This window comes from Aureococcus anophagefferens (genome assembly GCF_000186865.1).
Source record: "Aureococcus anophagefferens unplaced genomic scaffold AURANscaffold_2, whole genome shotgun sequence".
Classification (NCBI taxonomy): Eukaryota; class Pelagophyceae; order Pelagomonadales; family Pelagomonadaceae; genus Aureococcus; species Aureococcus anophagefferens.
Window position 1 is genome coordinate 2,556,506 of NW_008705562.1, and position 22,112 is coordinate 2,578,617.

The 22,112-nt window shown below is 71.5% G+C and overlaps 7 protein-coding genes across 7 annotated transcripts in view; 3 read left to right on the top strand and 4 right to left on the bottom strand.

The window, feature by feature from the left end:
• Positions 1 to 21: 21 nt before the first annotated feature.
• On the top strand, positions 22 to 417 carry AURANDRAFT_16315 (hypothetical protein; the record flags this gene model as incomplete). Its single annotated transcript, XM_009034891.1, has 1 exon — positions 22 to 417. A coding segment is annotated over one exon (396 nt), but the record flags the coding sequence as incomplete, so codon positions are not given.
• Positions 418 to 1,328: 911 nt separating this feature from the next.
• AURANDRAFT_16291 (hypothetical protein) lies at positions 1,329 to 1,706 on the bottom strand (the record flags this gene model as incomplete). The annotated part of the gene is made up of 1 exon (XM_009035059.1): positions 1,329 to 1,706. A coding segment is annotated over one exon (378 nt), but the record flags the coding sequence as incomplete, so codon positions are not given.
• A 2,863-nt stretch (positions 1,707 to 4,569) lies between these two features.
• AURANDRAFT_61362 (hypothetical protein) lies at positions 4,570 to 8,200 on the bottom strand (the record flags this gene model as incomplete). The annotated part of the gene is made up of 3 exons (XM_009035058.1): positions 4,570 to 5,754; positions 5,936 to 7,424; positions 7,614 to 8,200. 3 exons carry the CDS (start codon positions 8,198 to 8,200, stop codon positions 4,570 to 4,572), a joined length of 3,261 nt encoding a protein of 1,086 aa, XP_009033306.1.
• A 1,053-nt stretch (positions 8,201 to 9,253) lies between these two features.
• AURANDRAFT_70730 (hypothetical protein) lies at positions 9,254 to 13,330 on the top strand (the record flags this gene model as incomplete). Its single annotated transcript, XM_009034892.1, has 4 exons — positions 9,254 to 9,825; positions 10,041 to 10,394; positions 10,876 to 12,567; positions 12,676 to 13,330. 4 exons carry the CDS (start codon positions 9,254 to 9,256, stop codon positions 13,328 to 13,330), a joined length of 3,273 nt encoding a protein of 1,090 aa, XP_009033140.1.
• An 8-nt stretch (positions 13,331 to 13,338) lies between these two features.
• Positions 13,339 to 14,895, bottom strand: AURANDRAFT_19915 (hypothetical protein; the record flags this gene model as incomplete). The annotated part of the gene is made up of 1 exon (XM_009035057.1): positions 13,339 to 14,895. One exon carries the CDS (start codon positions 14,893 to 14,895, stop codon positions 13,339 to 13,341), a length of 1,557 nt encoding a protein of 518 aa, XP_009033305.1.
• Positions 14,896 to 15,113: 218 nt separating this feature from the next.
• Positions 15,114 to 16,184, top strand: AURANDRAFT_61364 (expressed protein; the record flags this gene model as incomplete). Its single annotated transcript, XM_009034893.1, has 1 exon — positions 15,114 to 16,184. One exon carries the CDS (start codon positions 15,114 to 15,116, stop codon positions 16,182 to 16,184), a length of 1,071 nt encoding a protein of 356 aa, XP_009033141.1.
• A 2,548-nt stretch (positions 16,185 to 18,732) lies between these two features.
• AURANDRAFT_61365 (hypothetical protein) overlaps positions 18,733 to 22,112 on the bottom strand; it is a gene marked incomplete at both ends in the record, with an annotated part of 4,531 nt that continues 1,151 nt past the window's right edge. Inside the window, 2 exons of the mRNA XM_009035056.1 lie at positions 18,733 to 20,466; positions 20,853 to 22,076. Coding sequence (XP_009033304.1) covers positions 18,733 to 20,466; positions 20,853 to 22,076 — 2,958 coding nt within the window. The remainder of the gene's footprint in view (positions 20,467 to 20,852; positions 22,077 to 22,112) is intronic.

The window sequence follows — 22,112 nt, forward strand, 5'->3', positions numbered from 1 at the left end:
GGCTTCAGCGACGCGTGGATCATCGCGCTCATCAGCGCCATGCCCGTCGTCGAGCTCCGCGGCGCGATCCCGATCGGCGCGCTCATGGGCCTGCCCATCGCCAAGGTCTTCGTGCTCTGCGTCATCGGCAACATGGCGCCGATCCTGCCCCTGCTCCTCGCGCTCCGGTCGCCCCTCGTGCAGAAGATCCTGGACAAGCCCCTGTCGAAGGCGCGGTCGAAGTCGGACGCGGTCTCCGGGAACGCGCGCTGGTCCGCGCTCGCGGCGTTCGTGGGCGTGCCCTTCCCGGGCACGGGCGCCTGGACGGGCGCCATGGTCGCCTTCGTCCTCGGCATGCCCCTGTCCGAGGCGCTCTCCGCCATCTTCGCCGGCGTGCTCGTCGCGGGCGCGATCATGTCCGCGCTCGTCGCCGCGGGGACCAAGGGCGCGCTCGCGGTGGCCGCCGTCATCGCCGGCGCCTTCGCCTTCAAGGCCCTCGCCGGCGGCGACGACGCGCCGGAGGAGACCGCGCCGGCGGCGAGCGACTAGGGCGAGGGACGCGCCTAACGGTCGAACGGGATAGCAACCAATTACCCCGCCTCGACGTCCCTCGCGGGCTTCTTCCCGCCCGGGCAGCAGCAGTCCCGCTTCGGCGCCGCGGCGACGGTCTCGTCGCCCGTCTCCCGGCCGCAGCAGAGCTTGAAGCCGCCGCGGCACGCCGCGTAGTAGCAGCAGCAGCCCTCGACGAGCCCGCGGCACGGCCCGCAGCACCGCCAGCTCTCGTGCGTGTCGAGGTAGATGTCGTGGAGGTCCTCCGACTTCTTGAGCACGTCCACGGAGTCGTAGTATTTGAGAAAGTCGCCGTACTCGATCCAGAAGACGCCGTCGTCGTCGGGCTTCGCCGGGTCGACGCCGCACCGCTTCGCGACCTTCGGGTGCGTCTTCCACAGCTCCGACCCGTCGGACCAGGCGCCCGTCCACTCGAAGTTGCCCCAGGGGTTGCGCAGCTTCAACAGGCGGAACCCCTCGGCCTCGGCCGCGGCGATGAGCGAGTACGCGTGGCCGCCGACGAGGCCGTCCTGGCGGTCCTTGATCGACGTCGACGCGGACATCACAAAGCCCATGGCGTCGTACTGCGCCACCATCTTGAAGAGTTCGTCGTCGGCGAAGCGCTCCGGGTCGCCGTCGGCGCCGCAGTGGTGGACCCAGCCGACGCCGCGCCTGTTCTCGTCCGTCGGCTTGTAGACCATGTCCGTGCGGTACCAGGGCTTCGCCTCGCCGCCCTTCTCCCGGCTCAGCGTGTAGGCGTCGTCGCCCGTCAGGGCGCGCAGCGCCCAGATGGGGAAGCCCCCCGCGAGGTTGTGGTAGCCGCCGACGAACTTCGCGAAGGCCTTTTCCAGGAGGAGGACCCACAGCTCCGAGCCCGCGGGCTTGCAGAAGATGGGGTCGTTCGTGCCCGCCTTGCAGGGGATGCGGTCGTCGACGACGAGCTTGATCCAGTGGCCCGTGGCGCCGTCGAAGAGCGTCACGACGTAGCGCCCGCGCCAGTTCGCCTCCGTCGTGAGGAACGCGCGGCGGATCGTCCCCGGGAACTCCGCGGCCGCCGCGAACGCCGCGAGCAGCCAGCAGTCGCCGAGCGTGCCCTGGTCGACGTCGTCGGGCGACACGCCGCCCTCGAAGAGCGACGCCCGCGCCGCGTCGCCGAAGATCTGCTGCGGCCGCTTCCACTCGACGACGACGTCGACGCCGTTCCGCTCCGAGTCGGAGAAGCCGCTCATGGGCCCGTCGACGCACTCGAAGAAGGGGTCGTGGTACCGCAGGTCGCACATGCATCCCAGGCGCGCCGCGCATCGCATCAAGCGCTCGTAGCAGGCGCGCTTCGGCGTCGCGAGGCACCGCGCGAGGTAGACCGCGAGGCACGGGAAGAGGAGCAGCTTCAGCGACATCCAGACCCAGAGCAGCGGCAGCAACACGCAGGCGATGCCGATGATGGCCCGGGGCGGGAGGCAGGGGCAGCCCTTCCGCAGCGCCTTGAGCAGCGCGCCGCGGCTGTAGATCATGGTCGACCCGCAAAAGCACGCGGCCCACGCCGCGCAGCACGCGCAAACTCCCCGCTTCTCCTCGCCCGGCGCCGCGCCGTCGGCCGGCGGCGGCCGCGTCTCCGGCCGCTTCGCCTCCGGCGCGCCGAGCGCCGACGACCGCCGCTCCGGCGTCGGCGACGGCGGCCGCGCGTCGTCGTCGCCGTCGAGCTCGTCGGCGATGAGGTCGTTGAACGCGTCCATGGCGAGCCGCAGGCCGCCGAACTCCAGATCGCCGGACCGCGCCCGGAGGAAGATGGCGACGAACTCCTCAAAGTCGAGCTTGCCGTCGCTGTCGGCGTCGACGGCCTCGATGAAGCCCGCGACCTCGGGCGCCGTCGGCGTCTCGCCCGTGACCTCGCTCATGAGCGTCTGCAGCTCCGACACGTCGATGTCGCCGGAGCCGTCCGCATCGTACTTGGCGAACTTCTCCTTGAGCCAGAGCGTCTCGCTGTCGTTCGACATGGTCTGGCTTCTCAGGGAGATGAGCCCATAGTTCAAACTTTCATCGGGTACATGTACATCGGGGCAGCGTATGCAACATCCGATGTTATACATAAACATCGACATGTTGATGCTCTCTCCCGGCGCAAGCTGTGGGGGCGCCTGGGCAGCCATCGGCGCGCGGGGGCAGCCAAAGCTGGGTTCCAACGCATCGATTCCTCTATTAGATGGCGCCGCAGCCGCCGCCTCCCGCGGGCGCGCAGCTGAACAAAGCAGTGATGTGGAATGATGAATGGCGCAGCGCCGTGGGCCCGAAGCCGAGACCGCTGTGGGTCTTGCCGCCAGGCTCCCACGACGGTCCAGCGGGCACCTACAAGGTCAAGTGGAGCGACCGTGGCGGCGGATACAGCCATAGCTTTGCTGATGAGGAGGAGGTGCGTGACGACGACGCGGTCGCGCGCGCCGCCGCCGCGCAGGACGTCGACGCCGGCGGACCGCCGGCAAACGCCCCGCCGCTGAATCAGGGCATGCGCCTCCTCCAGGCCGCGGGCTCGCGCATGGCCGTTGTCAAGAAGGAGCGGGACGCGGCGAAGGACGAGGCGGAAGACCAGGAGGAGCTCGCGGGGCAGCTCGTCCAATCGGAGAATGCGAAGATGTCGCAGATTGACGGGCTCAAGGCAGCGGTTTCGACCAAGGACACGCGCATCGGGGAGCTTGAAGCGTCGCTCCGGGCGAAGGACGTGACGATCAAGGAGCTGCGCGAGCGCGTGGCCGAGCTGGAGAAATCAGCGAAGAAGCGTAAAGCTCCAAAACCCAAGTCGGCAGCGAGGAAGAAAGAGCGAAACGCCACGGCACCCGTCGAGGCCGCGCGGGACTTGTCGCCAGAGCCGCCGCTAGCCGAGAGCAAACTGGTGGAATTCGACGGCGCTTTCCGGAGAAAAATCAGTGGCGCTGTGGTCCGAGCTTTGGAAAAGGTTCGGTCCGGGGAGTGGGCAGTGGAGCAAGGGCTCACGAGAGAAGGGAGAATTGCGTGGACCAAGCGCCTGGTATTGACACGTCTCACGTCTCTTGTGAAGAACGATGGAAAGGTCGAGGCTACGACTTGGAAAGACAATGTTAAGCTGTCCGGTTGGGACGCATGTGCCCACTTGATGAATCGTGAAGATGCAGCAGGACGAATACGCGAGGGTGTTGACTTCGCCCGTGGTGAATCGCTTTCCGGTCTCCGCTGCGAAACGGAGAGGAGTCAAACGGTCACGGCCGACTGGACCTGCGCATCGGGAGGAACGCTCCGGGTTACGCACACTTATGATGAGACGATGCAATGGCGATACGTGGGCAAGCCGGGCAATTCAAAATTACCCTCGCCATGGACATATACCTGGGAATGGGATCAAACTAATTACTGGAACGAGTTCCTGCCGTGGTTACTTCGCGCCAAATTCACGATCGAATATTTCCCGACTCCAGGATCTGTAGACGTGCTGCGAAACGTCGGCGAGGATAAACACGGAGACGGAGCCCTTCAGGTTGAGTGGATTACAAATATGGCCCTTGATGGAGTGGATCGCAACTATTCCAGCGGAGATTTCTACGGAAGTTTGACCAGGAGGGCACACGTAGCCGAAATGACAGCTCAGCTCGGAGCCGACGTCGATCAATTTTTGGGCGATTGTGTTGTGTTATCATGCGGGCTGTCGTGTGGCGTTGCGTCGGAAGGAGGGAAATGGTCAAAGCAGATTACCGAGGTCGCTATTATTCCTGGAATTGACAATTACCGAGGTCGCAATTCTGACGCATGGTCAATTATTACTGCGCTGTTACTCGACAAGCACGAGGACGGCGATCGCGAGTACGATTTTAGCGACATCTCCGTGGCCTCTGCCTTTGGAAAGGACTCCGGCGTTGGGTTCAAGACGCCCGATCTTTTACCAACCGCCGAAATGTCGGCTGCACTCCGGCGGGCCGAGGAGAAAATCGCAGTCGGACGAGAGCGCGAGTGTCCGTCGGACTCCGACGCCGTCGATTATTAGGGGAGTCTGTAAGTCCTAGCGAGACCTTAGGGAGCCTAGTGGTCCTCCGGCGGCGCCTCGTCGGCCGGCGGCGCCTCGGCGCCGTCGTCCACCGCCGCCTCGACGGCCGCCTCGACCGGCGCGTCGAGCTTCGCCCGGAGCGCGGCCTCGAGGCTCGCGAGCGCCGCCGCCGCGGGCGTCTGGGCCATGGGCCGCAGCAGCAGCTCCGGCAGGCGACCCTCGTATGCGGCCGTCGCGACGGCGTCGAGGTGCGCGAGGAAGGCGTGGTCCGGCACCGCGAGGGCCTTGGCGACGTTGCGGAGGTAGTTGACGTCGGCCTTGAGCTGGCGGAAGCCGTTCGCGTCGACGCGGCCGACGCGGAGGAGCTCCTCGGCCAGCGCACCGGCCGTGGCCTTGACGAGGCGGTGGAGCCACTCGGAGCAGAAGCGCGCGGCCGCGTCCGCGTCCTCGGGCGGCGCGGAGCTCTCCGCGAGCGCGTCGCCGCCGAGGTGCGCGCCCGCGAGTGGCTCGCCCGCCGCGAGGGCCCGCAGCCCGAGCCGGTCGGCGTCCAGCACGTCGCCGATGCGCTCCCACTCGCGCACGTCCGTCAGGCGGCCGCCCGCGTCGACGTGGACCGCGGCCGCATCCGCGACGGCCGGCGACTCGAGGAACGGCTCGAGGTGGCGGAGCGCGCCCATGAGGTGCTCGCCGACGACCGTCGCGTAGTCGCTCGGCGCCGGGTCCGCGTCGTCGTTTCCCGCCCAGACCGCGGCGCGGCAGTAGTAGGGCGCCGCCTTGTCCTTGAGCGCGTCGCCGCCGAGACGCGTCGCCGACACGCGGCGCAGCGCGGACCGCACGGGCGCGAAGGCGCACTCGAAGGCGAGCGCCGACGCCTCCGCCGCGAGGTCGTCGAGCGCGCGGTCCACGGCGACGCGGTCCAGCGGCGACGCCTCCGCGCGGCGCCGCCGCGCGTGCGCCGCCTTGGCCGGCGCGGCGACCGCGCGCCGCGCGAGCGGCGGCACGCGCGCGAGGCCCTCGTCCTCGGAAAAGGCCGCGTCGCGCCCGCGGCCCGCATCGGCCGCGACGTCGCTGCGCCAGAGCGCGAAGGTCCGGTTCGCGACCGCGAGCCACTCGCGCGACGCGCGCTCGGCCAGCCCGGCGAGCTCCAGCGCGACGAACGCGCGCCGCGCGTAGGCCCAGCAGTCCGCGAGGAGCGACGCGTCGCGCGGCAGGCCGTTCGCCTAAATGTCCGCATCTCCGAAACCGCGGCCGACCATCGATGGCGGAGCGGTCCTTGTGACGCGCGCGTCCGCTTTCGCCGCCGCGGACGGGGCCGGGGGAGGGAGAGGCTCTCCCCGGCGTTGGTCCCGGCGGCGTCTCTCTCAAAACGCAAAAACAAGGACGCGGCCGTCGCGCGAGGACGAGGTGGCCCCGGAGGTCGCCGAAGACCGCGGCGAGCGCGAGCGCGGCGTCGCGCGTCGCGTCGCGCACGGCCGCGGCGCAGCCCGCGCCGTCCAAGCCGCCCGTGAGCGCCGCGCAGCGGCCCAGGGCCGCCCGGCAGTCGTCCGCGAGCGCCGCGTCGAGCAGCTTCCGCGCGCGGTCGAGCGCGGCCTCGAACGCGGCCGCCGGGAGCAGGCCGTCGGCGGGGAGCGCGTCGAGCGCCGCGCGGCAGTCCGCGGCCCCGACGGCGACGGCCGCGGCGAAGCGCCGCCGCTCGAGGGCGCCGTAGCGCGTCGCGCCGTCGCTGCCCATCTCGCCGAAGCCCGCGAAGGGCGCGCCGCCGACGGCGAACGCGACGTCCCCGAGTAGGGGCGACTGCGCCGGCAGGCCCAGCGTTTGCTCCAAGTTTTCGAGGAAGACGCCGCAGGCCGCGTGGGCCGCCGCGCAGTCCTCGAGGCCGCCGGGCCCGCGGTCCGCGGCCGCGTCCAGCTTCCCGCGGAACGACTCCGCGAGCGGTTTGAGCGTCTCCGCGGCGACGAGCGCCGCGACGCCCGGCGCGTGCGCCTCCCCAAAGGCCGCGCCCGCCGCGGCCTTCTCCGCCTCGAGGTCCCGCAGCAGGTCGTCGAGGAACGCGCCGAGCCACGGCGCGAGGTCGAGGCCCGCGTCGTCGGCCGCGGTCCGCGCGAACCACCGCTTCCGCGCCGCGCCGGGCCTAGCGGCCGCGTAGTCGCGCCGCAACGCCTCCCCGAGGCCCAGGCGCTCGTAGAGCGCCACGAGCGGCCGCAGCGCCTCGCCGGAGACGTCCGGCGCGGCGAGCGCCGCGGCGACGCGCGGCCGCAGCGCGTGCTCGAAGTCGTCCCGCAAGCCGTCGAGGGTCGACCGCCGGTCGTCGGCGTCGGGCAGCTTGCGCAGGATGCGCTCGCTGTCGCCCATGGTCGCGAGCTGGGCCGCGACGTCGCCCGCGGCCGCGTCCCAGGGCTCGCGCGCCTCGGCGCCGCGGTTTAGGAACGCGTCGAGCGACGCCGCGGCGCGGCGCGCGGCGGCCTGCCAGGACGCGGCCTCGCGCAGCGTCGCGCCGACGGCCTCGAGGTGCGTCTTGAGGCGGTCGAGCTCGTCGAGCGTCCGCACCTCGCGGCCGCCGCGCGACGCGCCGTCGACGCGGCGCTGCACGGCCGCGAGCTCCTCGTCGACGGCCGCGAGCGCGCGCGACACGCTCCCGACGTCGCCGAGCGCGCGCGGCGCCGCCTCGATGAGCTCCTCCATGTGGCCCTCGAGCTCGTCGTTGAGGTCCGCGGCCATGATCTGCAGCTTCATGGACACGCTCGAGATCTTCGCGTCGACGCTCGCCCCGTCCGCCGACGCCTCGCTGAGCACGCCGTTCACCCAGGCCGTCACGTCCTGCTCCTCCTCGAGGTCCTCCATCGCTCTTTTTCGGTTGTGTGCGTGCGGTCTGTGTGCGGCGCCGTGCGGCCTGCGCGCGCCGCACCCTCCGCGGCGAGCGCCGTAATGTTTGCCCTTCAACGAGGCCTTCAACGAGCCCCGCGCCCAAGGAGCCTTAAAAGGAGCCCGCGCTCAACCCGCGCCCCGATGGACCGTCGCTCGCGGCGGCTTAAAAGGCCGCGGGGATGCGCCGGGACGCGCCCTCCGCGCCGCTTCCTACTCGAGGTAGTCCTGCGTCGTGATCGCGGTCTCGATGAACGCGCCGACCGCGTCGAGGTCGCCGCCGGCGAAGAGGGCCTCGAGCTCGCACTTGGAGCCGAGGTCGAGCTGGCGCCGGAGCTCGCGCTGCCAGGCGGGCTTCGTCGCGACCCAGGGGTGGGCGAGGAGGCCCTCCGCGCGGCGGCGGTCGCGGTCCGTGAGCGGCTGGCGGCAGCTCGCGGGGAGCTCGAGGCGGTCGACCTGGCTCGACCGCAGGCCGATCCACTTCACGTCCACCGTGTAGCGCACGGCCTCGAGGCCGAGGCGCGCGGAGCCGACCTTGTAGCAGAGGAGCACGCCGACGCCCCACGAGTTCCAGTCCACCAGGCCGTAGACGGGCACGTCGAGGGACCCGCGGAGCTTGTGGACGAGGGCGCGCGTCGCGATGTCGGGCACGCCCATGCCCGTGACGAGGACGCAGGGGTAGCGCTCGAAGAAGCGGTCCTCGACGAGGCGCCGGAAGATGCCGTCCTTCTCGACGACGACGACGCACCGCGCGTCCGACTCGACCTCGCGCGCCCCGTCGCTCATCCAGTCGTGCTGGATCATCTGCGTCGTCTCGAAGGCGCTCGTCCACGGGCCCCTGCGAGGGGCGCGAAAAATTTCGGTTCCGCGCCCGGAACCGACGGCCTCGCGCGGGACGCGGCCGCGCGCCCGGCCGTGCGCCACCGGAGCCGCCCCGCGCAGCAGCCCCGCGCGGACGTCGTGATGCCGAGCGCGAAGCGCGGGCAGTCGAAGATCGTCGCCGCGTCGGCCACGGACCTGCGCGCGAGCGGAATCGACGAGCGCTCGCGGACGCGGACGCGCGAGCGGTCGTCGCGATTCCACCGGTCCGGACGCGGCCGCGCGAGCGCTCGTCGCGATTCCGCCGGTCCGGACGCGGTCGTCGGACTCGTTGCACTCGCCCTGCGTGCGCCACGGCGAGTCCTCGCCGCCCTTGTGGAGGTAGTAGAGCTCGCGCTGCGTCGCGGACTTGCCGCTCTTGCGGAGCTCGAGGCAGAACGAGATCGCGCAGAGCAGGCCCGCGTAGCCGCGCTTGCCGGGGCCGTCCATCTTCTTGGCCACCTGCTTCGAGCCGAGGCCCACGGCGTCGCCGCCGTCGTCGCCCTCGGCGAGGAGGAGTTCGATGTTCGAGCTGTCCCGGCGCTTGCCTGCGTGGGCGCGTAGGTCATAGGTTCGTAGGCTCCGGACGAGGCTACGTAGGCGCGTAGGCACCTACGGAGCGACACTGGACGCCGTTTGTGCACAGTAGATGGTGGGCCAGCCGCCGCTCTTCTTCGCCCGCAGGAAGCCGGCCACCCAGGCTTCGATCGTTGCCACGGGCACCATCGTCGGCGGCGCGCGCTTCGGCGCCGCGTTCGGCGCGTTGGATGGTGCCATAACGTTGGAGGCGTCGTGCAATGGGTCGCCTTCGTTCGGTCGAGCCATCGTGCTTCGCATGCTTCGCCGAAGAATTACCACAGGAAGGCAGCTCGCGCGCGCGCCGCCGCCGCCGCCGCCACGCCGCGCCGCGCCGCCCACCGCGCCGCCCGCTCGACGTCGCCGCCCGCTCGCCGCGCCGCCCACCGCTCGCCCGCCGCCGCGCCGCCGCCACCCACGAGGATGTCGTGCTTCAGCGCGCGCCTCGACAGCGCGGCGCTCGTGACGTCGCTCATCGAGTGCCTCATCGAAGAGAAGCGGAGCGAGGTCGTGGCGCACATCGCCATCGACGCCGCGGGCCTCGAGCTTCACGTCGTTGGTCGTTCAAAGTCCACGCACGCGACGCTGACGCTGCCCGTGTCGTGCTTCGCGGCCTTCGACTGCGTCGACGAGACCGGCGCGCCGTTCGTGCGCGGCGGCGACCAGGAGCCGATTGCGTTCTCCGTCGACGTGCGCGCGCTCGTCGAGTGCCTCAAGCTCTTCGGCGCGGCCGGCGCGGACCTCGAGGTGAGCCTGAGCTACGCGCCGGCGACGGAGGTCTTCAAGCTGACGCTCGAGGAGCCCGGCGCGTTCACGTCCTGCGACGTGCACGTGCTCGAGGACTCGAACGACCTCGAGGGCGCGACGGACATGGCGGGCGCGTTCCGCGACGCGCCGACGGCGGCCAAGACGCTCGCGACGTCGGCGACGCTCCGCGACGTCGTCGCCGACTTCGACGAGTCCGCCGTGGGCTCGTCGACGATCAAGGTCTCCGTGTCGCGGCGGGCGCCGCACTTCCCAGGGCAGGAAAAGAGAGCGAAATTCCCAACTTCAAAGGCTCCGATCTCGGTCGTTTTCCACTCGTTTCGGCTGATTTTTGGACGAGCGATCATCTCTCGGAATGGTCTCGAAGCATGGATGCTTTTTCCGGAACGCGCGCGCGCGGAACACTCATGTTGAAGAGAACTTGAATCACCCTTTTCCTGCCCAGGCACTTCCGCCTCGCCGCGTCCGGCTCCGTGGGCTGCGTCCAGATCGACGTGCCCCGCGACGCCTTCGTCGTCTTCGAGGCGCCGGAGGAGACGCGCAGCTGGACCTACCAGACCCAGGCCTTCCTCCACGGCATGAAGGCGCTCCCGCACTCGCACGAGACCTACGTCCGCGTCAACGACCACGGCATGCTGCTCGTGCAGCACATGGTCGCCAACGACCGCGGCGCGGGCGACAACATGTACCTCGAGTACCTCTGCTGCTCCGACACGGACGACCACCTCCCCGACGCGCCGCCGCCGGGCGAGCGGCCCGCGGACGCGTCCCAGGCCGCCGCGACCTTCGCCACGATGGCGTCGCCGGCCTTCTGATGGTTTCGGGAGGGTCGTGTTGTAAGTTGTGTTTCGCTTCGAATTTTCTCTCTTTTGCGCCTCGCTTGTGTGGCGGCGCACCGGCCGCCCTCTCGGCCGCCCTTCAACACAGAACAGAGCCGTGCACAGTGGTCAATGAAGCCAGACGCTTTGGCCGAATCCAAACTCGGAGCGAGCGCGCCAATCGCTGTGGCGCCGTCGATTTGACCGCCTCCCAACGACGTGCTGCGCCGCAGGCCTCGGACACCGTCGTCGAGCCCTACAACGCGACCCTCACGGCACCAGCTCGTGAAAACGGGACCAGTGCTTCTCCCTCTAAAAACGAGGCGTTGTACGACATCTGCTTCCGCTCGTGTCCGCAGCCTCAGGCAGCATGCTCAGTCTCCAGTGGTGTCCCGGGACAACCCGCGAGAACGTCAGCCCGGTCAAAAAGAAGCGCACGGGCACGCCGAGCCCGTCCATCAGCCCATCCCCAAATATCCTCGCGCCGCCGCCCGCTTCCGCGCCGCCCGCCGCTTCCGCGCCGCCGGCCGCGCCCACGCCCACGTCCCCGCCCGCGTCGCCGGCCGCGCCGAAGAGCGCGTCGAGCGACGGGGAGACCTGGTTCTTCAACTGCCGCTGCGGCGAGAAGGGCTGGGGCCTCGACGACGGGACCGCGCAGTGGCAGTGCGAGAAGTGCCACTCGTGGCAGCACGAGCGGTGCGTGTCCATCGGCGGCGGCGGCGTGCCGTCGCCCTACCTCTGCCACGAGTGCGCGCCCGTCGCGGCGCCCAAGTGCGTCCTCGCGCGGGCGGCCGCGCGGCCGCTCGAGCCCGAGAAGTCGCAGTACGAGATCGAGCGCGACGAGCGCATCAAGCGGAACGCGGACTTCCTCGCGAGCCTGGGCCTCGGCGGCGGCCTCGCGCCCACGGAGGAGAAGAAGAAGGTCAAGAAGCCCGCGGTGAAGAAGCGCAAGGCCGAGCCGCGCGAGCCCGCGCGGAAGAGCTCGCGCGTCCGCGGCGAGGCGGCCAAGGACTACGTCGCCGAGGACGGCGGCGGCGACGACGGCGGCGAGGCGGCGGCCTGGACGCCCCGCGCGGCGCGCGCGCCCCGGGGCAAGCGCCTGCCCGCCGCGGCCGTCGCGGAGCTCGAGCGCCAGTGCGGCGAGGTCCGGTCGCTGACCGCGGCGGAGCGCGCGGCGGCCGGCGTCGCGCGCGCGGGCCTGGCGGAGTACGGCAACGCCGCGGGCCGCGCGCGCGCGTACCTCGCCACCGTCGAGGGCCTGCGGCGGCCCCGGTGGCTCGAGACGCTCGAGGCGTCGTCGATCCTCGCGGGCAAGTCGCAGTCGAACCGCGACAAGGTCATGGTCGTGCTCGAGAAGTGCGCCGCGGGCCTCGGCGTCGGCGCCGTCGCCTGGCCCCAGCCCTTCCTCTGCGACGCGGAGCTGCCGATGACGCTCGGCGCCGACGTCGAGATGCTCAAGTACTGCGGCAAGCGATTGGAGTGCGCGCACGGCGCGGACATCTCCAACGGCTGGGCCTACAGCCACGCCTTCGGCAAGCTCAAGGCCTACCAGACGGCGCTCCTCGGCGAGGCGGCCTTCGACGCGCCGCCGCTGTCGGAGCTCGACGACGACGCCGTCGAGGCGCTCGTGCCGGACCACATCAAGACCGTCTGCGCCGCGCGGCCCGTGACGCCCGAGCCCGCGCCGGCGCCGGAGGGCAGCGGCGCCGCGGCGCCCGCGGCGCCCGAGGCCGAGGCCGCGCCCGCGGCGCCCGAGCCGGAGCCCGCGGCCGCGCCCGAGTCCGAGCGCGCCGCGACGCCCGAGTCCGAGCGCGCCGCGACGCCGCCGCCGGAGCCCATGGACCTCGACGGCGGGACGCCCGTCGACCGGCTCAAAGCCATGGAGGAGCGCATCCTCGAGGAGCGCCGCGCCCGCGAGGCGCCCGCGGACGCGCCGCTCCCGGAGCCGGAGGCGCCGCCCGCGGAGGCGCCGCCCGCGGCGCCCGCCGCGGCGGAGGCGCCCGTCGTCGCCGAGGCGCCCGTCGTCGCCGAGGCGCCCGCGCCGGCCGAGGCCGCCGCGCCGGCCGCCGAGAAAAAGCAGACGGACCTCCGCTCCTTCTTCGCGCCCAAGCCCAAGAAGCAGCCGGAGCCGAAGAAGCAGCAGACCCTCGACTCGTTCTTCAAGAAAGCCTAGAGAACCCCACCCATGTAATCGCAAACCAAGTATATCGTGAAATTCTGCACTTCAACGCCACATGGTGCAGTGGTTGTTGCACTTGGCAGAGCTCGTTCGAGCATGAAGCTCTTGCAAGCTTGTCTGCTCCTGGCAGCGCCAACAACGCCGCTGCTCATGCTCTCGCAGGCGCCCACGCCTCTGCTCTTGGTGGACCTCGATGCTCTGCTCGCCGTGGACCTCGAAAGCATCGGAGCCATGAGTTGTGCGGAGCGCGCGGACGTCCTGAGCGACGCGCTGTTCGTCCACGCGCGGGTGACGTCGACGCGCGACGCGACGACGAGCTTCCACAAGAGCACGGCCGCGGCGCTCGCGACGCTCGACTGCCCGCTGCCGCGCGGCGGCGCCTACCTCTGCATGGGCCTGCAGACGCAGCCCGACGCCGACTACTTCTGGGCCCGCGCCACGGGCCCCGGCGCGCGGCGCGCGGCGCCGGGCATCGGCCTCGCGGCCGGCGACGGCTCCGTCGATCTGCGCTGGCTCTCGGACGCCGAGGCCGCGGCGCGCGGCGACCAGCCCCAGACGGGCGACGGCAAGTGGTCCGAGTGGGTCGAGTACCTCGCCGTCGGCGACGAGGTCGACCTCGTGCCCCGCGACGTCGCCGGCGCTCTCGAGGCCTTCGGCGGCGCGGTGCGCGGCGTCACGCGGCGCGAGCGGCCGCCGGGCGCGCAGCCGCTGCTCAAGGGCGCGTGGACGTGGACCTAGGACCACCTTTAAACGCGCGACCCGAGGAGCTTGGCGACGTCGGGGCCCATGGCCGAGGGCTTGCCGACGAGGGCCGGCGACGAGAGGACGGCGAAGCCCGCGGCGACGCCGCCCTCGTCGACGCCGAGGAGCTTCTGGCGGAGGAGGTGGCCGACGACCTCGTTGTGGAGCTCGACGGGCGCGCCGCCGCCGTCCGCGGGCCGCGCGAGGATCGTGCCGTAGACGCCGAGCTCGCAGACGCAGTCGCCCTCGACGGGCGCGCCGTCGCGGACGAGCGTCGCGCGGCGCTGGGGCGGGTTGATGCGGTCCATGAGGATGAAGGCCGCGCGGTCCGATGGCGACAGCGTCTCGAGCGCGTCCTTGAGCTCGGCGCCGTAGAGGTTGTTGCCGCCGCCCTCGCGCTGGGGCTTGAGCACGTACTTGTCCGGGCGCGCGAGCGCCTCGGCGACGACGGCCTCGACGGCGCCCGCGTCGTCCGCGACGTCGAGGTCGTACAAGCCCGCGAAGACGGTCCGCAGCTCCGCGGCCTCGGCGGCCGGCAGGAACTTCTCGAGCTCGCCGGGCGCCGCCAGGGCCTGCTGGACCTTCTTGCAGCCCGCGAGCTGGTAGGCCGCGGTCGGGCACTTGATCGCGCGCGAGTTCTCCAAGAGCGCGCGCGCGGCCCACTCGCCGTCGCCGAGGTACTCGTCCGGCGAGTAGCCCGCGCGGAAGTAGGCGACGCTCAGCTCCCAGGCGCCGCCGCGGAACGTGAGCGCGCCCGACGCGTCGGCGACGCCGTCCTCCAACGCCTCGAGGAGCGTCACGCGTTCCATCGCGACGCCGTGCGCGTCCCAGAGCTCGTGCTCGAGCATGCGCTGGTCCATCTGGTTCCGCTCGCCGGGCTGGACGACGACGGCGACGCGCCGCGGCGGCGCCCCGGCGGCCGGCGGGTACTGGCGCTCGTACTCGGCGTGCGCCGCGGCGATGCCTCTCGCCAACCCGGCGGTCGCGCCGTTCTTCGGCAGCGGCAGCCACGCGTCGTCGACGCCGCCCGCGTACTTGGCGGCGACGTAGGCGTGGAGCGAGCTGAGCACGGTGCTCAGGCACCCGAAGGAGCTCGCGATCGTGTTCAGCTCGACCTGGAGCGCCTTGCCGTTTTCGAAGGGCGCGTCGCCGGAGCCGGGGCCCGCGTCGATCATGTAGTCGCTCCGCAGCAGGCCGAGGCTCGCGGTCTGCGCGCTCGTCTGCGACCGCCGCAGCTCCAGGAGCCGGCGCGTGAAGGCGTCCGACGCCGCCGTCTGCTCCAGCGTCGCCTCGAGCCAGGCCGCGTCCCGCGCGACGCGCTCGACCAGGCGGTTGAACGCCGGTTGCATCGCGACGAGCCGCTCGTACTCGCTCCGGGGGAAGGGGAAGGGGAAGAGCGCGAAGGGCGCGTGCGTGAAGCTCAGGGACGGCGCCTCGCCCGCCGCGACGGGCGCCGCGTAGCTCGCGCCGTGGGCCACGCACCACGCCACGGCGTCGCCGACGACGCGCTCCTGGGGCTCCTCGACGGCGCTCAGGCGGCCGCCGCGCCGCCGGTCCTGCATGGCCAGCAGGCCCGCGAGGTAGTTGAGGGTTTGCATCATGAATGTGTGGGCGTGTGTGCGGGCTTGCGTGCGATGGACGGCGTGAGTGGCGGCTCTCGACGCAACACACGCTGCGATGGTGCCGCAACAGTGCAGCTCCACAAGGCCGCCTCACGCATCGTCAGCGCCGCTCTCGTCCGTCGCAGCTCGACATCTCGCAATCACAGCCACGTGCAAAGATGATGCAAGCATTGCAAGCAGTGCGTCGCACCTCCACGCGCCGCTGCCTCAGCGCCAAGCCCGCCGTGGGCCACAGCGGCCACCTGAGCGCCGACTCGCTCAAGAACCAGCACGACGCGCCGGACCTGGGCCTCGCCATGAGCCACAAGCACAAGTACCTCTTCGACCTCAACGGGTATTTGGTGCTGCGCGGCGTCTTCTCGCCCGACGACGTCGCCGCGGCGAACGCGGCCGTCGACGCGCACGCGGACACGTACCACGAGCGCACGGGCCAGCTGCGCACGAGCGGCCTCTACGGCCGCGAGTCGCACGCGCTCGCCGGCGACGGCGCGCGGGGCCGGCTGGACATGGGCGGGCTCCTGGCCTGGGACGCGCCGCACAACGCGGTGTTCCGGTCGATGCTGAACCACCCGGCGCTCGTGCCGGCGATGACGGAGCTCATGGGCGTGGGCTACCGCTTGGACCATTCGCCGCTCCTGCTGGGCATGGAGAAGGGCTCGGAGGGCCACACGCTCCACGGCGGCGCCATCACGGAGGCCGGCGAGCCCGCGTGGCCCTTGCGCTACGAATGCGTCGGCGGCCAGATGCGGAACCAGCTCCTCACGGCGTGCCTCCAGCTCACGGACGCGCCGGCGGGCGCCGGCGGCTTCTGCGCCGTGCCGGGCAGCCACAAGGCCAACTTCTCCATCCCGCCCGCGCTCGCGGACCTCGCGGACGACGAGCTCGCGGAGCACGTCGTCCAGCCGGCCATCATGGCCGGCGACGTGCTCCTCTTCAGCGAGGCGACGCTCCACGGCACGCTGCCCTGGACGCTGGACCACCAGCGCCGCACGGTCATCTACCGCTTCGCGCCCGCGGGCTCCGCGTACGGCCGCGGCTACGCGCCCGAGTGGCCCGCGGCCATGCTCGCGGGCATGAGCGAGGCGCAACGCGCGGTCTGCGCGCCGCCCTACCACCCGCGCATGAACCGGACCTGCCTCGACGAGGAAGGGAGCGCCGTGGCGCCCAAGCCCCGCGAGGCGTGGAAGGTCGAGTTCGACGAGAAGGTCTTCGGCAGCCGCTACTTCTAGGCGTAAAAATTAGACGTCGGGGTCGATCTTCCTTTTTCGATCGATCTTCCCCGATCCGTGATGCCGATCGCTCTTCGCGACGGACGGCGCGGCGTCGGGCCAGGCGTTGGGGCAGGACGCGGCGTCGAAGACGCGGCCCGGGTCCGTCTCGCGGAGGTGCGGCAGGAGGCAGGGCGCCTCCGCGGCGAGCCAGGCCTCGATGGCGCCGTAGTTGGGCACGAAGCTCTGCAGGTCGTCGGACGTCGCCTTCTCGTAGACGTCCGCGCGCCGCGGCGGCCGCGCGTCGGGCGGCACGCCGAGGAAGTCGAAGAGCCCCGCGAGCGCGCGGTCCCGGTCCTCGAGAAAGTGCTCGTAGGCGACCATGCGCACGGAGACGTTGCGCGCGCGCAGCGTGTCGACGACGCCGAGCATGGCCGCCTCCCAGTGCCAGTTGACGAGGAGCGCGTCCTTGATCTCGCCGACGTCGACGGGCAGCGTCGCGTTGAGCTTGCAGTGGCCTAAAAGTCGGCGGGTCCCCGGGCGAAACCATATGGCGCCGCCACGCACCCGTGGACCAGTCGGCGCGCGCGTCGCGCTTCTTCGGCGCCCGCTCGGCGCCCTCCTTGGCGCGCTTGTTGTCGCCCACGCGGATGTTGTTGTAGCCGCAGACCGCGTCCAACAGTTTCCCGCGGACGCGGCTCACGGCGGCCTTGACGCGGTTCGTCCGCAGGTAGGCGACGACCCGGACGTCCGGCGCCGACGCGGCGACGGCGGCGTAGTCGATGCCCGGCTTGCGGTTGACGTTGAGCGTGAAGCCGACGCACGCGAGGCACGGCTTCTCGGGCTTGGACCGCGCGCAGAGCCGCTCCGGCGAGCCCGCGCGCGCCGCGAGGCGCGCCGCGGCCTTGACGGAGCCGACCTTGCCCACGGGCTCCACGAGCGCGAGCTTGAGGTGCGCCTCGCAGGCCGCGACGTCGTGCTGGCGGCTCCGCTTGCCCGTGATGATCTCTTCCGCGATGTGCACGAGCGGCGCCTGGAGCAGGTCCGTGACCCACGACGACCCGCTCCGCGGCAGCTTGAAGAACCTGGCGCGACGCGGTGGGCGGCGCGGCGCGACAAAAAAGGGCGCGGCGCGGCGCGCATGACGCGCGACGGCGTCCGCCGCCGGGAGACCGCCGTCCGCCGCGGCTTGTCGCCGCCGTGGTGCTTCGACGACCCGAGCCGCCGCGCCTCGTCGTGGGCGTCGACGCCCAGCGCGCACGACGACGCGACGAGGAGCGTCGCGAGCACGGCGCGACGCGCGTCCATCGCGATCGTAGGCTGCGTATATCTACACAGCAACCAGATTGATTGATAAAAGCAAATTTGCCACTAAATTTAGTGGCAAAAGTAAGGTCCATACTATGGAGGCCTGCCTTTGCTAGCTTTACAACCCCGATGTCCGCCTACGTTCCGCCGCACAAGCGCTCGGCCGCAGCAACCGCCGCGCCGACGCACGCAGATCGCAGCAACGACGCGCGGCGCCTCGAGCGCCGCGTGCAGGAGTCCTCCACCAAAAGCGCCGCGTCGGAGATCTTCACGGGCGGCGTCGCCGTCGTGAACCTGCGGCGCCGCCCGGACCGCCTGCGGCGCTTCGCGGCCTCCGCCGCGCGCGCGCTGGGCTCCCGCGCGTGGAGCCGCTTCGAGGCCGTCGACGGCGCGGCGGCCGACGCGCGCGCCGACGGCGCCTTCGAGGCGCGGTGGGACGCGACGCAGAACGCGACGCACGACCGGCACATCCGGCCCGGGCCGCGGCGCGCGACGGACGGCGAGCGCGGCTGCGCGCTGTCGCACGTCGCGCTCTGGCGGCGCGTCGCGGCGCTGGACGACGCCGCGTGGTTCCTCGTCTGCGAGGACGACTGCGCCTTCCGCGACTTCTTCGACGACGAGCTCCGGCGCGCCTGGCCGCTGCTCCCGCCGGGCGCGGGCCTGGTCTACCTGGGCCTCTCGGACCGCGGCGAGCGGACCTACGACGTCGCCGGCCGCGTCTTCGCGCCGGCCTACGGCTTCGGGACGCACTGCTACGCGATCCGCGCGCCCGCGGCGCGGCGGCTCCTGGAGCATTTGCCCGTCGCGGGGCCCGTCGACGTCTGGCTCGCGGACAACGCCTGGTTCGGCGCGACGGTGCGCTGCGTCGTCAAGCCGGGCGGCGGCTGGGAGAACACGGGCCGCTTCCTCTGCCAGCAGGACGCGAAGCCGGGCGACGCGGACGTCCGCCAGTCGTCGCGGGACGCGCCGCTCGCGGGCGACGTCGCGCCGCCCGCGAGCGTCGACGACGTCGCCGCGGCGCTCTCCGGCCTCGGCGTCGACGACGCGAGTGACGAGTGGGCGGGGGTAAGTCGCTGTTAGACCCTCGTTCGGTTCAAGCGCGGGAGGCGGCCGTCGAGGCGGTGTGAGGCGGGACGGCGGCGTCGGGGGGAGCGGCCGTCGAGGCGGTGTGAGGCGGGACGGCGGGGGGGAGGGCTTGCTCATTCGGCGCGGCCGGCCCGGGCGACTCGAGTCGCGCGGCGCGGGGCGGCCCGAGCACCGTTTAGTTCATGAGTTCCTCTTCGGGGCTCTTCTTCTCGTCGTCGGCGACCTGGATGGCGTCGAGCTCGAGGTCCTTGGCCGGGAGGAGCGCGTCGTCGTCGCCGTCGAGGCGCGGCACGATGATGAAGGGCTGCTTCGCCTTGTCGCCGCCGACGTAGACGTCGACGTAGGAGAAGATGACCGTCGCCGCGGCGGAGACGAGGGGCACGACGATGAAGGTGACCATGAGCTTCGTGCCGCAGAGCGCGCACTCGTAGGGGCTGCCGTCGGACTTGGAATTGATGCCCCAGAAATACGCGAACGCGGACTTGTCGTAGACCTTGCCCGTGTAGGGGTTCACGGCCTTGTTGACGTCGTTGATCTCACCGTTGACCATCACCGCGGCGATGCCCGCCAAGGCGCCGAGGAACGCGCCGAGCTCCGTCGGCGCCGGGATCGTCAGCGGGCCCACGACCAAATCGTCCGTCCACAGGCCCAGGAAGAGCGGGAAGACGGCCGTCGCGCACACCAAATCCGCCACGAGGAACAGGGGCACGACCTCGAAGCGGTCCGACGCCTGGATGATCGCGGCGATGTTGAAGCCGACGACGACGAGGCGCGACCAGTTCGTGTTGAGCTTCTGCTTGAGCAGGTCGCGGCTTAAGACGGAGGCGATGCCGTTCTGGAGCGTGTCCAACGACGACGCCGCGAGCGTCGTCAGGAGCGCCAGGGTCACGTAGTGCCAGAAGCGCGGCAGGTTCCGCAGGAGGTCGAAGAAGGAGAGGTAGGCGAGTTTCTGCCACGTGTCGTACGACTCGCGGTCGCGCGCGTACGCGATGGTGCCCATGACGCCGAAGAACAACATGACGAGCGTCACGAGGACGGCGCCGGCGAGGAAGCCGATCTTCATGTCCTTGTCGGACCGCGCGGCCCAGACGCGCTGCCAGTTGCCTTGGTTGAAGAGCTCCGCCGAACAGATCGCGATCCACAGGGTCACGAGGGCTTCGAAGCCTTTGGAAAACCAGCCCGTGGCGTCATCGTACTCCTGCTTCGACACCTCGTTGGACTTCAGGGTGGTCGTGGCGACGAGGAGCATGATGACGACGCACGTGATGACGACGCCCTGGAACTTGTCCGTGAGGATCGACGCCGGCAGCCCCGCGAGGGCCGTGTAGGCCCAGGTGAAGAGCGCCACGCAGATGGCGATCTTCGTCGTGAAGTTCTCGGAGTCGTCGCCGGCGACGGACTTGCCGACCAACGTGGCGTAGACGTTGCCGATGGACGTCAATTCCGCGACCATGTAGATGTACATGTAGAAGCAGCTGATGCAGCAGACGTGGAGGTGCATGAGGCGGCCGTAGCGGCTCAGGGCGAAGTCCGTCGCCGAGAAGCCGGACGCGGCGCCGACGACGGTCTTGATGCGCGGGCCGAGCCAGCAGAGGAGCACCGCGGGGAACGCGGACGCCGTCGAGTAGCCGATGACGCCCCACCACGAGATGGGCCGCGTCGCGCCCATCTCCGTCGTGCCGTAGACGATCCAGGCGCCCATGCCGGACGCGAAGAAGCTCAGCGCGATGGAGTACCAGGCGCTCTGGCCGCGCGCGCTCAGGAAGCCGTCGCCGGGCCGGAGCACGTCCTTGAACGTCGACCCCTTGTCGAGGACGATGCCCGCGACGCAGAGCAGGCCCGTGAGACAGAGCACGCCGAAGAGGATGCCCATGGCGCCGCCCTCGGGCACCGTGTAGGGCTGAGCCTCCTGGAGCAGACGTCCCGACATGGTTGAGTGTGTAGGTGAACTTCGGACCTCCCCGACGCCTCAATTACGAGGATCCGGGTCTTGACGCTGCTTCTCAGAGCTCCGAAAAGAGCCCGCGCGTGGTCCGGGAGCTGGTGCTAGCTGACAAGCGCCGTCGTCCTCGTGCAGAGGACAGCGGACGAGGTTGCGGTGGCAGCGGACGAGGATGCAGGCTTGCTCGCCGACGTCGTTTTGTCAGCTTCAAGCAATCGATCCTCAAGGTGAAGGCACCACCAACCCGAAGGCCCTGCCGTGATCGCCTCGGACGTCGCTTCCCACTCCGCCCACACCCTCGAATTCCCGTTTTACCGCTCGTCGACGGAGAGGGCCGGGCGCGGCCCCGCGACGTCGGCGCGCCGCCGCGACTGCGCGTAGGGCGACGGGCTCGACGCGGTCCGGCGCGCGGCGGGCGGCGGCGGCGGCGCGCGGGCCGCGGGCGACGCCGGCGGGTTGCGCCGCGGCGAGAAGGGGGGCGCCGGGGGCGCGGCGCCGTCGCCGGCGCGGTCGACGCGCGCGCGGGGCTCGCGGTCGAGGCGCCGCTCGCGGTCCGCGTAGCGGCGCTCGTCGGACGCGACGCAGTGCTTCGCGAGGGCGCAGAGCCAGTCGAGGTTGACGACGAGCTCGCGCACCGTCGTGAGCTCGCGCTTCTCGTCGGCCGTCATGTTGTCGTAGGCCACGGCCAGGTTCCGCAGGTGCGTCAGGATCAGCGCGAGCTCGTGCGGCTGGACGGTCGCGAAGGACGCGTCGCCGTGGAACGGCTCCCAGTGGCGGCCCGAGCGCTGGTTCGACCGCGTCACGCGGACGACGACCTCCTTGACCTTGAGGTGCGCGTGCTTGAAGAGCTTCGCGCGCGCGACGCCGTCGTCCGCGCGGTCGAGCGCCTTCAGGAGCTTCGACGACTCCCGGCGGTGGAGGCTCACGGCGTGGCCCTTCAGATATTCCATGGTCGTCTTCAACGCCGCGAAGGCCGCGGCGCTGTAGGCCACGGTGCCCTCGGACGCCTCCGCGAGCTTCGCTAAAGCAGCTGAAGACGCGTGCTCGTCCGGCAGGCCCGGGCTCTGCGGCGGCGGCGCCTCCGCGGCCTCCGCCAGCGCATCGTCCCGCGACTTCGCGATGGCCTCCTCGGCCTGGGACTGCATCAACCGCAGCGCCTCGCCGTGCTTCGCGCCGAGCCGCGCGGCCGCCGCCTCGATCGCCGCGCGTTTCTCCGCGCGGTGGCCGTCCGCGAGCTCCTGGAGCGCCGCGAGGCCCGCCGTGCGCTCCTCCGTGCGCACGGAGTCCGTCGCCGCGGCGAGCGCCGCCGCCGCCGCGCGCCGCTCCTCCGCGATGGCCGCGTCGACGGCCGTGCTCACGGCCGCCGCGACGACCTTCGACGTCACCGCGGCGTCGCGCTCCGCCAGAGCGTCGCGCACGGCGGCGTCGCGGGCCTTCGCGCCGTCGAGGGACGCGTCGAGGAAGCCCCGGGCCGCCGCCGCCGCGACGGCCGCGTCGCGGTCCTCGCGCGCGAGCGCGTCGCGCCGCTCGGCGACGCGCGCGAGCGCCGCGCGCTCGCGCGCCTCGGCCTCCTCGGCCTCGGCGAGGGCCTCCTCCTCGGCGAGGAGCGCGCC